We start from the raw sequence: 16,044 nt of genomic DNA, 5'->3' as shown, positions 1-16,044 counted from the left end.
CTGTTTGTATATTACTTTAAGCCGCTGTTGATAAAGATTCCTGCAGATAATACAGGCCAGTGTTATTCTGTTTCTGTTATTCCTTCCGTGTGTAGCTATGTGAAGTCTGCTGCCTCGGCGGCTCATGCAGTAATAAACTACCCAGGACCAAGAGCCTCGGCTCGGCCTTTGTGGCTGTGTGGCTATCACCACATGGTGATTCTCATCTCATTGACTATGTTTACATGGACAGCAATAATCTAATTATTGACCTTATTCTGAATTAGACAATATTGTGATTAAGATGTTTACATGAGTTGCTTTTAGAATACTCCTTTCATGTTCCCGTTTGTTATAGAACAGAGATCAATTAACGGCACACGTCATTACGTACCCACGCCACGCCGTCCGACATTCCCTCCAGAATTTCACGTATCAACATACAGTTCGTCTTCGTTATGGTACCGTATACAGTTTTTGGTGTTTTTATTCTTTATTTTACGAAAGCTTCAAGTACAGTTAATTATTTTTCATGCTATACGTGCTAATAGACGACTGCTTGAATCCGTGGGCTGCGTCCCAAACCGCGTACTTACCTACTATATAGTAGCTGAGATACACGTATTTCACCTACTATATAGTAGGTAAGTACGCGGTTTGGGACGCAGCCGTGCTCTCTTGTTTGCCGTTAAACGGTTGAGCACTGCCGTGTGTGTACGTGTCCTGTCGCAAAATGCTGTGAAAACTCCCACACGACGTTAAATGTGTGATTAAGGTGTGTACATGTCTGTAATGCACGTCCATAATGCGACTTAAACAGGAATACTCCACATGGCTTAATTCGATTTGTGTTTACTTTGAGTATGACTTTAGTCGGATTAAGGTAATAAAAAATTGCTGTTTACATGGTAGTTTCTTAATCAGAGTATCGTCTTAATCGGGTTAATATCGGATTACTGTTGTCCATGTAAACGTACTGATTGTCTGGCTGCAAACACAGAGCAAAGCACGTATTCCCCTAACATTTCTGTTTGCTGTACATGAACAGGATGATTCGTCTTCCTGTGTGAAAATCCAGTAAGCGACGAATGTTAGGACAACAAGACACGCCACTTTTTTTTGTATTGCTTTACAATTTCTGTTTTATTAATAAAAACAACCCTTTAATAACACTCATGTGTGAAATATATAATGTGACTCATCTCACAAGCATGACAACATTTATCTATCACGTATGATAGAATGAATCGCTTCAGGACAGCAGGTCCATGCGGTCCTCTAACTCGGCTCTTTTGTCTGTTTCTTTAACTCAGCCAGTCCCAATCCATCCATAAGTAAACACCAAGTATGCATCACACCCACCTCAGTTCATAACAGAACAGAAAAAACAACATACCACACACAGACAATTGCACATGCATACGTTATAATCAAACATTTTAAAGTCCTTGTGGGAGCCAGTTTGAAGTGCTGTGCCAAGCAAAACAAGTATAATGTAACAATTGATCTGCACACTTCTCAGCTTTTCATACGGTGAGGCCACTCTGACGTTCCCATGTATGTCGTAGCGGCAGCAATGAGCCATGCGTATTCAAGCAACCGCCCGGGAGCGCCAAGCCAGGCATTCTGGCTGCGTAACATCCAACCACCCAGCTCCAGGGTTCAGCCAAGTAACTCCTCACCGCTCAGTGGCCGGAATGACTAATAGATGCTCGAATATGTGAACTGGCTTTCTGGAGACGCACAGGGAGATAAAAGCGGAAAAACAACAGGAGGAGAGGCGTCTGTTTCCACTTAGTTCTTCTGAGTTCCACAACATTCCCCCATTGTTTCCTGAAGGGGCCCGGTTGTGGGCAAAGTCTTCGTATATTAAAAAGAAGCTGTAATTAGCTAAGTGACAACTGTGTGTGGACTCAAAGCAAAGGAATCCTGCTAGTGAATCCTGTCAGTCAGCTTTCTCTTTCCTCCTCTCTCTGGCCAGAGCATCTTGTGGACTGTAAACCATGTCCACTCACTTGGCAAGAAGACCAGACAACCTTTTCTGGGTGACTGGAGCATTAAAGAAACCTTCACATATTTGTCTGCTTGCCCAGTTGCTGGTTGTACCAGGTCACTTTGTTTTAGCTGAAAAAATGACACAAAAGACCTTGTCACACTTTCACGATGGACTGTCTTGTCTGAAAGAAACACCACGCCAGCCAAGCACCGCCAATTCGCACATCCATGCAAACAGAGTAGTACGCAACAAATGTGCTGGCATGTCAGAATTCCTCCTCACCCTTGTGTGAAAGGCAACAGCACTGCTAGCAGGAGGGAGAAATCCAGTCAGGACGAAGGCTGCGGGTTTAACGGTGCTTTTGTTTGTTTTTCTTGCCTTGTTCCTAGATGCGCAATTTCATGCGCAAAAAAGGCACATTCCAGGAGATCACTTTTGTGTTTAAGCTCACACTTGCAAAAACAATCAGCATGACCAAGAGTTCCAGTAAGGTTGCTGGCGAGTGCGAGGGTTTAAGCGGTTTAACAACCCTGAGGAAATCTTAAACCTAAACAATATCACTATTCTTAACATACACAAGTCTAACATATACAATCCTCCTAATACCTCGAAACATGGTTTAGAGTCGGAATTAAAGTACGGCCTCTTTGTAACGTTACACTATACGTTAATAAGTGCCATGTAGCACGTCAAGCATGAATATACAAGAAATCAACCCAGATTTAGCTCAACATTCCAGAGCCAGAGCCTGAAGGCAGCTAATTAGAAGTATTATTAATGTATTACTGACCTCAGCGAAACAGACTAAGTGACCAACCACAGGAAAGACGGAGTGAATACAAGAGAGAAATAGACAGAAAGAATGTTATATGGACTGTGTTATATGACACAACACAGGAACAAATCTGTGAGCCTACATTTTATTTTTCCCATAATCTATCTGTACTGAAAATAGCAAACAGGGATGTAGTGGTGGTGTTTAAAACAGTACGCACCCTTGATTGGTCAAGCGCCAATGAGAGTCATGGTACAAATCAGATAATGAAAAACACTAAACACCAGCTAGTTGCAATCACTTTTCAAGCAGACAGTATAGTACAGAAAGCTTTAAAGCCCAAAAACCGTTAGATCTAGCACCTGTTCTTTGGTTTGTCTCTGTGGTGGAACTCTTAAAGCTTCTATGTAGAACCATACCAATGGATTCCCCTGTGAGAACCAAGCAGAACCTCCAAGTAAATCCTCTTCAACTGAATTCAGTTTTATTTGCATAGCACTTTTAGTGCTTTTTGTGACAAATCAGATTGACAGAACTTCAGATATAGATCTAGATAGCTGAGTAATGCGCAAGCCATCGTTTTTATAAATCAGCTTTCGTCCTCCAAGAAAAATAACACAGCCTCTAAATATTCGTTCCCTACTAAGCCACTGACAATAATGCCAGCTCCGCCATTTCAGTGCTACCATATGCACAGGCCAGCCCACCCTATTTATTTATTTAAGTTTTGCTTAATTGAATGGCTAGGCTTATTTGTCTTAATTTATGGATTTGTGTTCTCTTCCTTTTACATATTTTCATGCCAGTTATACAATTTGTAGCCAATCAGTCAGGATTCAAATTAGTAATTCTTCTTCAAATTACATTTACACAAACTCAGGAGCTCCTTGTAGGATACAAACTAACTGCACTTTCATGCACATCAAATCCAGCTTGATAAATGAGATCCATTGTTTCAAGTGCAATGGAAAACCCAGGACGTTTGGTTTCCATAAAAATACATTAAGATTAAAAGGTCAGCTGAAGCTCTTACATTGTTGCTGTTGGTAGCATTTACCATTAACTCTAGTGCTGTATGGGAGATTATGTCACTAACTCGCAACCTCCTAAGAACTCTTACTTTCACAGCTACTATTATAGGAAGCAAACGAGACACATGTGTACAGACAGTTCTGGATTTGGGTTAGTAAAGTACTGAGTGTTAAGTGACAAAAAAAAGACTGGAGGACAGCATGACACAGCGAGGAAAACTGAGTGTACACATTCATTACAGTGCATTCCTCATGGCCCATTGAAACATGTGCAAGTAGTTCTGCCCATTTAAATCCAATTACGATCTGGACCGGTTGTCATGGGAACTACCTGTGATAAACACCCCGGTGTGTAATGGCTCCAAACTATTTCCCAAATTATAGGTGCCCTCAATCAACATGCCACATTAGGCCTTGTCCCCCGTTGCTGCCTGTGATGGGGGTAGGGGGGTAGGTCCTCTTTTCAGAGGACAAACTTGTTCTTTTTTATCAGTCCTACAGCCTAGACAACACAATCCCTGGCAACCACCTGAGGCAAACACCTCTATAAACGTGTTCTCGATAAATGTAGTTAGCATTGCATCTACTCAGTGTGCAGACAAAACAGGTTTCATCCTTAACTTTTTCCTACATGCAGAATTATTGTGCTTTTAATATACTCCCCGAGATGCAGTTCCATTACATGCGTCTGTCTCTCTCTCTCTCCAACTTGCCTCTCAATCTCCACCAATGAAGACATCTTCACAACCCGGCTAAGCCACAGCAAAAATGCTCTAGATCTAAGAGTCCATTTAGGACGTCTCCACAGGGGATTTTGAGGAACAAATATGGAAGTCCCCTCTTGAGTGCGCTTACCTGAAGGTCTGGAAACACCACTCGGTGTAATGCTCAAATATCTATATATACGTTCAAACCATCGAAATGTCACTCAACCTACCTGTCTTTCGAAATACACCCCCACCTGATACTTAAAGCTGAACCACTTCTTGTAAGGAAATCCTCGGGCCAATTTAAGTACTTACCATTATATAACATTGACAGAACAGAATTCGTCTGGCAAAGACGTAGGAGGTCTTTGTGTGAACAGATCTTAGAACGTTCTTAGAGAAGTTTAAATGAAACGGAATGTAGGTAAGTGGTGAATTCAACTAAAGCATAGGCAAGGCTCTGAGCGAAAAGTTACTAACATTTCTGAGCAAGTAGAAAAAACAATTGTTGCTGCACAACATAAAGAAGGTACCAAACATCGGTATCAGGCCGATACCAGCAAAAAAATTGTGGATTGGATATGGGAGGGAAAAAAAAAACATGAATTTGATCAGATTTTGTAAGAAATATAGCTTGAAATATCACAGAATTGCTTGTAGCATCATCAAGATAAAGCAGGTTAAAGTGAGTCACGCGATAACATTCAGTGGTCACAGCTTTTCAGCAAAGCAATTGTGTATGAGTTGATCTCATTTCAGCTGTGTGGACCCTTTTTTGGAAACGATTTTGTTTTTGGAACTGGAAATGTTTACATATAAAGAGATTTGACTGTATTTTTGGTTAGGATTGTTTTTATTACATTTACACTTTATTTGGATTTATATTTGAAAGAGATTAACGGAATAAATCTGCCCTTTTGTATGAGTCATGTTTTTAGCTATTTCATTTTTTCCTGTATATTTTAAGTGAAGTGAATAAACATCACATGAAAATCAATATCAAGTGATACTCGAAGTTTCAGTATTGGCATCAGAAAAGAAAAAGTGGTATCACGCGTTCTCTGGTAGGTTATAATAAGTGTATAATAATGCTGTTAAAAAGCTCTTAAGGGATACAAGTTCTCATTCTCATTGTGGGGAAAAACAAAATACAGGAACTGCTTCGACTTGTAAACATATTTGCCACACACAAACCCAAACTCACTCAAGGATGACTGGAAACTTTTTTTTTTTGGTATATTAGGACAGGATGAATTACTTGCTTTGCACAGCCCTGTCTATTGTCTCTCACTGTAGATACATTGAGAGGAGATTTATGTTTGCGCATCTGGTTAACTAATTACGAAAGCAATAAAGTATGTTCAAGTCATTTGTAATAATCTGCCTTTGTTTAACCAAATCTAATCAGTAGCTTAGCATGCACAGTTTTTCCTCACACTTTTCTTTTTATTTCTCTCATTCTCTTGCTCTGTTTGGTAGAACAGACCTCACATGAGCACTGAGAGCCATGGACCATCAAACTGAGGTCCAGCTGTGTGAGCAGTGCAGCCTTTAGAACACTGGGTGGCTCTGTGGGCCCCACACCATGCTTCCGATTCACAAACATACACACGCTCGCATAAATATGCTTTTCGAGCATGCAGGCATATCAAAGAGTACATTCCCCTCGAGCAAAACTTGTGTATGTCCAGATCGAGAAGAACTACAGACTCCGAGATGTCCAAACAGCTCAGAGAGAGGATAAGATTTATACCTAGCATGGGAACATACAACAAAACCTAGGCCAGGAACAAAAAACTCTAACAATGGAAAAATAGCTTTTGTTTTTTTTTTTTCTTCTCTCTTGAACTTCAATAAAAGCAGATCTCTTGGTGCCTGAGACCTTGGATGAAGAAACAATGCTGGATGAGATTACGCATATTTCCAACACCTGAGGAAAGGTTACACATCCACGAAAAAATTCTAGCTTTGACAGATTGGTCTAAGGCCAAGCTCGTCCACTTCACCTTCTAGCCATCTAAGAGACGTTAATGATATTCAGATCCACTACCTAAACACTTCCTCTACCTACACGCTTTGCCTTTATTTGGAAACCTAAATAGCTTCCATGTGTGTGTTTCTATTTTTAGTGCACATTATGTACATATAAACTTTCTATAAACTATATGGCAACATTATATTGCTGTTTGCCCTCATAACAGGGAGGTGTTACATTATAAAATTGCTAGAAATCTTGGCTTCTGAGTCGCCTCACACATTTGCATGCATCCTCTAAACTTTAACTTTGTATGGTCATGGGTTCTGACTAGGCTGGAAAAATATTTGTTTCGTGCCAGTAATCAACCTTGGCTAAGTGTAAACAGCTTCATTTATTCCGACCTCCTGTCAGCAGAAACAGAAAGAGAAATGCTCACGTGAGCAGAAGCTCAGGAACACGTTTAGTTCAGTCTGTGTATAGACTTGGTTTCCTGAAATCTGACAGGGTTAAGTAGCTGCCAATGATGTGAAAGTCAGGGTGAACAGGGACTAACGAACTGACAGCTCTCCCGCTGAAGCATAATTGAAAATATTAGCTTTCTCTGTCTGACAACAGAGAAACGCTTCCCACTGTCTCCCTCGGTCTCGCACAAGTCTTATCAGCTCCCCTGCTGCTTCCAAACAAGCTGGTAGATTACTGAGAAAACCCGCTCTATTAACGGAAAAAAACAAATTCAGCTTTTTTTTTTTCCGTTGAGCTCCTTGGATACAGCCGGCTTTCCCTCAGTACTTTCGAAGTCTTTGGAGCTTATATTTATCTAAATATGACTTTGGAGTAAATCACTAAGCTGTCTGGCCTTTAAAAACCGAGCCCTATTTTGGACGAGGTTTGGCTGGATTCTGGGAGGCTTAGATTCTCTGAAAACAATCCGTGGGCCGCTCAGCCACAGCTCCATGGTTTATACGCTCGAGACGCGCTGCGTTATTAGGCAGCTATTGCGGCCACCGAAACACACTACTTTACACGGCAATATACAATTACTGTAATTATCGTGTAAATACTAGTACTGCTGGTGCATCTAGTTCTTGCTCTAAAGATATATTAGTGTGTAAAGAGGTAATTACAATGGGGATTTAGTAAAACATCAGTTATAATGATGTAGTTTGGAAAGTGCTGATGAGAAATTCATTGTGCTAGCTAGGTGCTGGAGTCACATGTACACGATGGAATCAAATGGTTTGGGATTTTTTTTGTAGTACTCAGAAAGCTAGGCCCTGCTTCCCATCTGGAGTTTAAAGCTCCGGGCCAGGAGAGGCACAAAGCAGCCGAGAGAGACTCCGCCCCGCGTGTGGGAGGCTGATTTGTTCCTAATAAATAAGTGCTGTGAAAAGAAAACAAACTCGCCATGGTGGGGGTTGACAAGAGGGGAAAACAGAATTGCTCGTGATACAAAAACAAAGCGTGGCCAAAGATTCTCAGAAGCAAAGGCACACGCAAGCCAGAAGGAAGCTGGCCTGCGCCCAAATTTTTATGGCCGTGCAGGCGTCAGGCAAACTTCAGGCCTGATCAATCAAAAAAACAGCCATGAGAGGTGATCATTATGTCCTGACAGGCTAACTGCTCACCTCCGCCAGAATAATCGAGTCCAGAAAATGAAAGAGAAAGCGAGAGCTTGGAATTATCTGAAGGAGGATTCACTATGCGCTACGCACTCATTTCCCCCCTAAATCACAACAATCACACGCAACCTGAGCCCAGCGTAATGACAGAGGTGGAGCTCTGTAGCTCTTGCTGACTGAATAACCCATGCTCGAACCTAGCCAGCACATGGGGCCTGACTCCACACAGGAAGAGAAGTTAATATGAAGGCTTGCTCTGCTCCACCATTAATAAACAGAAGCAGGCATGATCATGGCCGAGCTCTCGTTCTTCATTTGCTTCCCATTATCCATCGGTATGGAGGTATGAGAGAGCAGGGGCGGGAGGAGGAATCTTTGGAAGCTGAACCCAACCAACTCCATGCACTGCATGTGTGTGCGTGTCGGAGTTTGTGAGTATGTGTGCGTGTGTAAAAAGCAAATATCTTGGCCTGCACTGCGCAGAGTCTGTAACTGCAACCACCCGCTTTCCTTCAAGGCAGAGCAGAGAGCAGCGCTACACACACACTGACCACAAATGGACCGTGCTAGCTGTCATGACCCTATGACGGCCACTGTTTCTCCTTTACTGCCTCCCACTGTCCCAGCCTGTCTCACAACACCTGGGCCTGCCACAGTGGGGTCTCTCACACCCACCCAGACCACCAATGTTCCACTTCCTCTCACCTCAGGCCTGCCTTTCAGGCAGAACACGCCTGTTACCTTTCCTTGACCCCTGCTAGCATAAGTCAGAGTTGGTTGCTTTTTCTAGCCCTGTTCCGAGCTGAGCATGTTCCTTCGTGTTGCTAAATCCAACTGGCAACACCTCAGGGTTTTTAATGGGAAGGTTAGACGTAGGTCCGTTCATTTCACAGTACCACCGAGCCTAACCAACTGTGACAAGGCTAAGTTATTGGGAAGCCACCCCCAACCCTATACAACCCTTGTAGGTTGCCAAAGAAAAGAAGAAAAAAAAATCAAATGGTATAATTTAAATAATAGTGAGGGGATAAGAAATAAGGGGATTTGGTGTAAATGCCTGGCATTCCTTCAGCATTTCCACTCCTTCACTATAGCCTGCAGCCAGAGAGAACACTTATTAAGTTGTGATAAATAAGAACATCACTGCCAATAATGCTTTATGGAACTGCTGGCAACAGAGAGGAAATGAAACCATCATTCCTGCTGATTGTTTCTGTAAAGGCTCGGCTATCCACCGAAGAAATATTAAATGCTGCTCAGTGAGCCGTGGCTGACATGAAAGGGAATTTCATGTCTGTAAACCGAGTCCCAATCGTTGTAATCATCCATGTATCAAACATCTTTGCAAATCAAGTGCGCTGGAGTGCTAACATGTCAGTGTGATCTTCCCAGCAGCAGGGAAAACAGGGGCAAAAGTGACCTCTGAAACAAAGTGCTACTCATAGAAGGTTCGAGAGCACATAAAAAGCCCCAGAGTGACTCACATGTCACACACTTTTAATGCAAAGCACCCCAAAATCAACACTTACAAAACTTAACCCCTGCTCCGACTCGAGGCTAACCTGAGCAATTTCTCTTCGACGCGGATCGTAAATTTGTAAATAAAGACTTCCTTGGCAGCTAGACCTAGAAACTCTGTGTCACCTGGCTCCCTTGCTCAAAACTGGAGCAGGGAAATGAACTTCAGCGACAGGAATCCGGTCTTTCCAAGTTAAACATTCCTGGTAACACACCTTCACCACACCGTTAGTAACATAGAGTGGAGCCGTGTCGCGTTACGCCTCCCCGGGCCCTCGGCCTGTATAAAAGAGCCACATCTGGAGTAAGAAAACCACAGCAAATAACAAGACCCTGTTCTGATGACGTCCTTTTTAAACAGCATTGTGGAGAAAGCCAAATATTTGACTGAGCTCCCTCCTAGGACAATGATCAAAATAAAGACAGCAGGGAAGTTTGACCACTGTTTTGATTTGTCGTTTTTTTCTTAGCTGGAATATCAAAGAAACATAGACTTACAGGCGGCCCAGCTTGGGTGTGGACTGGAATAGCAGCTCCGACAGAACCTGCAGCCGGTTCCGGTTCAGACGCCTGTGAGGAGAGAGAAGGAGAGAAAGAGTGAGATCGAGGGCAGGAAAAGGACGAGAGTCAGCATGGTCAAAACAAATGAGAAGTATAATGCAAGACGGACATTAAAAGTACTGAGGAACAGTGTGGGAACGACCTTTCAGAAAACATAGATCTGTGTGTGTGTGTGTGTGTGTGTGTGTGTGTGTGTGTGCGGGATGGGGAGGGGGTTGGTTTTTGGTTTTATGGAATGACTGATGGAACATGAGCGTGCTTAAGATGGAAGAGGAGCGTGAGAGGCACAGACAGAGCTTAGGACTGTTTGACGTTGCACACTGACAGAGAGCGGATACACACAAACATCTGCCCTGGCACAGAAAACAGAGATCAATGGGAAGGCAGGACAAATATAAACGGCACTCTGACAGACCAATCAATCTTCATGATTAGAGCAATCAGCCAGGTCAAACCTGCCACTGAGCCCAGGACCACAGAAACTGGCCCACGGCAGCATCATGGGGTCAGGGTTCACAGCTGTGCCAAGGCCGCTGGGAAATGGGATGTGTTCCACAGAAGATGGCCCAGGTTATCTCCTGCAGCAAGCCATAAAAAGCCGTAATCCCTCACATGAGCCTCCACAGACTCAGGGCTTTCATCAGACGACCCTTACACAGGGATTTAATCAGAGAATGAGGGGATAGTACTGACCCCAGAGGTCATAGGACCAGGATGAAGGCATGCGTTGGAGGAACGGTTCTGGCATCTGTACACTATTTTACTCCATCCAGCTTTGTGACATCAGCAGACGCTTAGGAAAAAGGATTCTCAGAGTTGTATCAGCTTTCGGCACAGTCCCTTAAGTCTTAACCCCCATGTCCCCGAGTTAGGCCTGACTAGGCGAGACAGTGTTGTGGTTTTAGAGCCTATTAAGGGTATGAGACAAATTTGACTCTGTGAAGCAGGCTTTGATGCCGAAGAAGGTTTGCCCAGCATACAGTAGACTTTTAAATCTGGCCAAACTGCAGTTTTGGCCCATAAATCTAGACCTGAAAAAAAAAAAATGCAATCAAAACCCACACAACCTTCAAAATTACATCGCTCGATTTAGGCTGTCCAAGACTGTCTCGAGATTTTCTTCGGAGAAAACAAATGAACATCGATGTTCCAGCACTTTACCAGCATCTTATTATGTTATCATATGAATAAAGACTGCTTCAAAAACAATCACAGGGCCTCATTTATCAAAGTGAATACGAACAATTTTATTCATAAATCATTTGCGGGAGCATTTACACAAGAAATGTGGTTTTCATGAAAACACAGTTAGCATGGGGGAAAAAAGGATATTTTTATCCAAGAGCTCCTGAGTTTGTACAAATTTATATATAAGGAGACTCAATAACGTGAACCACAACTGATAGGCTTAAAATTGTATAACTGGCAATTTACTGTCATTTTATATTCAGATTACACGGTCAAGTTTAATACGTTATTTATTTCAACAGCACACACAAATGAAATGAATTTGTCAACATACATACATGTGTACATGTAAGAAAATCAGTGTTTCCAAAACTTTTGTAAATTTTTTTAGTTTGGTTGGAGTACACAAACATTTAAACACAACTTTACTAAAAGGTTAATAAATGAGGCTAGAGCTGGAACAAATAAAAGATAAAATCGATAATAATCGATTATGAAAATCGTTGTCAACGAATCTCAATATCAATTAGTTGGTCTGCGCGCGGCACGGGGGAGATTTACTCATTACGTTACTTCTGTTCCGAAAACACGCTTCGGAGAGTAAATATTAAAGTTGTGTCCCAAATGACATACTATACACTATTTACTCTACCGTCTAGTGCAGGGGTGGGCAATCTTATCTGGAAAGGGCCGGTGTGGGTGCAGGTTTTCATTCCAACCAAGCAGGACGCACACCTGATTCCACCTGTTTAATCAGTTGATCTTGGCTTTCAGTGAATTCAGGTGTGGCTTCTGCTTGGTTGGAATGAAAACCTGCACCCCCACTGGCCCTTTCCGGATAAGATTGCCCACCCCTGGTCTAGTGTGTGAATTTTAGAAAGGTAATATCGTCTCAAATAGAACACTAGCTGTTTTTTTACTACCCAGAAGTATAAGCCGCTTTCTAATCGACGGCGCATGACATCATACGCACGTAACGTGACGCCGCTAGCTTTGGCAGATACCCAGCATCACCGACAATGACTTTCTTCAGTTTCCTGTTTATATACTTAGTTTATTTTAAATATAAATATTTATGCATTATTTTTTTATTGATGCACAAAAAGCACAGAATCCTAAATTAATAATATATATTCTGGTGTGTGTCTGTGTGTATTGGGTTATTTTCAGTCTTATATAATTGGACAAACAGTTGTGTAAAGTTTTAGTCTGTAAGTTTATATTTTTAACACTCAGTTTGTGGATTTTATTTTAAATAAATGAAAAAATGGTAATAAAAGGGTTAGGGATATAATATAATAATCGTTAGTTGCAGCCCTAAATGAGGCCCAATATTACATTGGGGGACATGAAAGTGGCTAGGTTGGTTATGGACATGATTTTGAGTCATTGGAGGACATGAAAGTGGCTAGGTTGGTTATGGACATGATTTTGAGTCATTGGAGGACATGAAAGTGGCTAGGTTGGTTATGGACATGATTTTGAGTCACAGTCACATCGTTCAGATGAGATCAGCAAGGAAAGGCAAAACTGTAAACTGTAAAAAAAAAAAAAAAAAAAAAAAAAAGAAGAAGGTTCCTAACGTGTGTGACAGGCAGAGGTATGCCCAGCGTAAAACCCAGGCAAACACACGAGCTAGGAAGCAGATGAGCACTAAGTGGTTTCAGGGGTGGTCAACAAACTCACACATGTCCGCTCACAGCAAAAACGGCAGATGGTCCTCTGATTTGCGTTTCCTAACCACACTGATGATGAGTAACGGTTTTGCTCAAATTCTGACAGAACCATACACAACTTCACAGGCAAGAGAAAAACTCAAACAATTCACACACAAACTCAGAAAATCACTGACAAGCCAGTCCCCAGACAGCTGTGTAGCGTTCCTCGACCTTGTCCATCTGTACGAATGGCCTGACTGTTTGGCTTGACCCACTGGTCAACTTCTCTCCAAGGTGTTAAGATTCTCACCGGGGGAGAGCAAATATAAGTCGGTCTCATGGCAGGGAGCAAATGAGGATGCTGTCTTTTTTTGCACTTGAAATGGAAGTTATTAAAGTCACCTTCAAAAGTTCAAACGCTCCAAAAAGAAATATCTACAGTAAGGTGTATTTTTAGATCGAGACCGATGAACTCTTGCTTATACAAACAGAAATAAATATGTGTTGGGTTCAAATGTTTTGTCTAAACAGTCGTGTGTTAGTGTCTGACACTTATACTTACAGCCTCTCCAGCTGTTTGAGGTCCTGGAACGCTCCTCTTTCAATCACACTGATCTGATTGTTCTCCAAATGCCTGTGGAGGAAGAACAGCTTCATTGTCCAATCCAATCTGCAGCTACAACACAATAATTACCTGAGTTAATGTGTTTTAAATATTGACTATTGATAAAAAAATAATAAAGGCCTCACTCAGCATGACTTTGTCTAGTCACAATTGTCAACGATAAGCTTATCTTCGTTCTATCAGGATCTTGATTCACCTCTCTGATTGTAATGATCAGAACGTGCTTCTGATGTCAGACATGCCTGTGAGGTCCTGGCATGTAAGTTCGGTTTGCCCCTCTACTCTGAACCTCTACCATGTCGTGTTACAGGGCCCCTAAAGTTTTCCAGATGCATTACAAAGGCACTACATCTCTATGGCCAATTCTTGTTTAGATTTGCGTCTGGCTGAATTAGAGCCAACATGCAGTGACATGCATGGGAAGCCCCAGCAGCATGCCACTAACTGATACTCTAGCACAACTATATGGGAAATCAAGCAACACTGGACTAAAATATCCAGGGCCTCTAATTTGGAACTTTGCTCCAGCCTTTTAAAGAAAATGTTTATACACAAGACTGTGTTTTTTGTCCGTATGTGATGACACAGTAAGTAGAGACAGTATGAGACAGATTTCTAGCTTGGATCTCATGTAGCGTCAGCAACACTGTCTTACATCGGGTTCACACTGTACGATTTTGGCTACGATTCGGGCGTCCTAAAAGATTCCTACAATCCTAGGCCAAAATCTGTAGTCTTTGATCGCTAGTTTGACGCGTTCCCTGACAGCCGGTTAACGGCCGTTGCGATCAAATGTTTCCTCCGATTAAATTCTGGCAGTGTTGGAAGATTCGAGGCACGGTCCTGTAGTCTGGCTTGTCCTACTCCGCACGAGTCTTCTCGCGTATGTCCGTTTTCCGCGTCTTGACTGACATTAATGGCAGCCGAGATCCTACAGTGTGACACGGCGTACAGCGGGGATCATGTTCGTACAGTCTGTCAAGCAACAGTCGCAAAGGACTATTAAAAATCGCACAGTGTGCACAGGCTTTATGCAGCAGATGGGGAAAAATTCGATATTAATTAACTTCAGTCATCTGCAACAACGGCATTCTTTGCAGATAACAAACATACCTTGTAGCGTATGCCTCAAATCAGGCTAAGAACTGAATAAGATTCTGGCTTATTCATTTAAATGGGGGATCTGTCCCCTGCTGGTTTATGTATTGGCATTAAAAGTCATTTTATTCAATCCCCTCCAGATGGTCTTTGGTGTGTAGTGAGGAATATTAGATGTTTCTTTTGCTTCGATTCTCAGCAACTCGCCCTCGACGGTTTTGAAGTATTCTCTAGAAACATATGGGACACAGGCAAACACCTAGGCTTCACAGGGATGAAAAAAGTGTGTGCAGGGGGGCTTTCTCTATTAGAGACTGAGCTAACACATATGGTATTTAAAGAGTACGTTGTGTTGTTCTTGCCCTTAGCGCTAACCAGGCGCAAGTCTTATGGGAGACTCTGGATCTGCACACCAGGCTTTACCCTTTAAGGTTTCAGCTGCGAATGTGTGTGGAGGCTTGCTTCACATTATCAGATGGAGGAGATCACGGTACCAGCCTTCCAGAACGATAAGGGGGGTCCTGTGTGGGCTCCCAGGGGTCAGTGCAGAGTTGTTATTTTTTTAAAGATACACCATGCCAGCTTGTCATCATTCATTAGTTTCTCTTTTTTTTCCACATTTATTCTGAACTAAATGCCACTCCCGCTTTACAGGCCCTTGCTCATGAGTTAAACAGCACATAGCGCTCAGTGATTGCAGTCATTAAGCTCCTAACACACTTGCTCTGGCAGTGTGCCGCCACTAGACAAACCCGAGCGCACTGCATGGCACGGCAAGACCGGTCGTAAGCTGTTTATTTGAGTTCAGCACAGCCGATGTGTAAAGCGCGCACTTCTGTGTCTCTCAGACTTCAGAATAAGTTTAAAGCCTGACTGAACATGATTCAGTGACTTCACGCTCGGTAAAGAAGGTCGTGTCAAATGTGTCGGACCGACTCAGATTAAATGTCTGTATGCTTTATTAAGATGTGTGCTGTATAGTAATCCTTTCCTGCACCCCAACTGGGATACGTTTAAGGTTTTGACAGCTTCACGCTTTGGAATTGAAGAGATTTTTAAGTCTTACAGAACTCTGAGGTTTTTGAGTCCGGAAAAGTCCACCTTGGTGATCCGAGTGATGTTATTTCTGTCCAGGTCTCTGGAGGAAAAAGATTTAAAAAAAAAAAAGATTAGATATCCTGTTCATCACAATGATCACAATCACAGTATAAACTTAGTGCACTCACTAAGCTGCTCTTAGACACTCAGTATGAATTCTAGACCTCCAGATGCCGGAACGCTGTATGTATTCGGCGTCTGTCAGGACACATT

At 42.4% G+C, this 16,044-nt stretch overlaps 1 protein-coding gene across 1 annotated transcript in view; it reads right to left on the bottom strand.

Moving 5' to 3' along the window:
* slit3 (slit homolog 3 (Drosophila)) overlaps positions 1–16,044 on the bottom strand; it is a 180,093-nt gene that overhangs the window by 149,945 nt on the left and 14,104 nt on the right. Inside the window, exons 2-4 of the mRNA XM_053631039.1 lie at positions 15,800–15,871; positions 13,573–13,644; positions 10,102–10,173 (exon numbers count right to left, since the gene is read on the bottom strand). Of these exons, the coding sequence (XP_053487014.1) occupies positions 10,102–10,173; positions 13,573–13,644; positions 15,800–15,871 (216 nt within the window). The remainder of the gene's footprint in view (positions 1–10,101; positions 10,174–13,572; positions 13,645–15,799; positions 15,872–16,044) is intronic.

This window comes from Ictalurus furcatus, chromosome 8, assembly GCF_023375685.1.
Source record: "Ictalurus furcatus strain D&B chromosome 8, Billie_1.0, whole genome shotgun sequence".
Lineage (NCBI taxonomy): Eukaryota > Metazoa > Chordata > Actinopteri > Siluriformes > Ictaluridae > Ictalurus > Ictalurus furcatus.
This window is presented reverse-complemented; position numbering and strand designations above follow the sequence as displayed.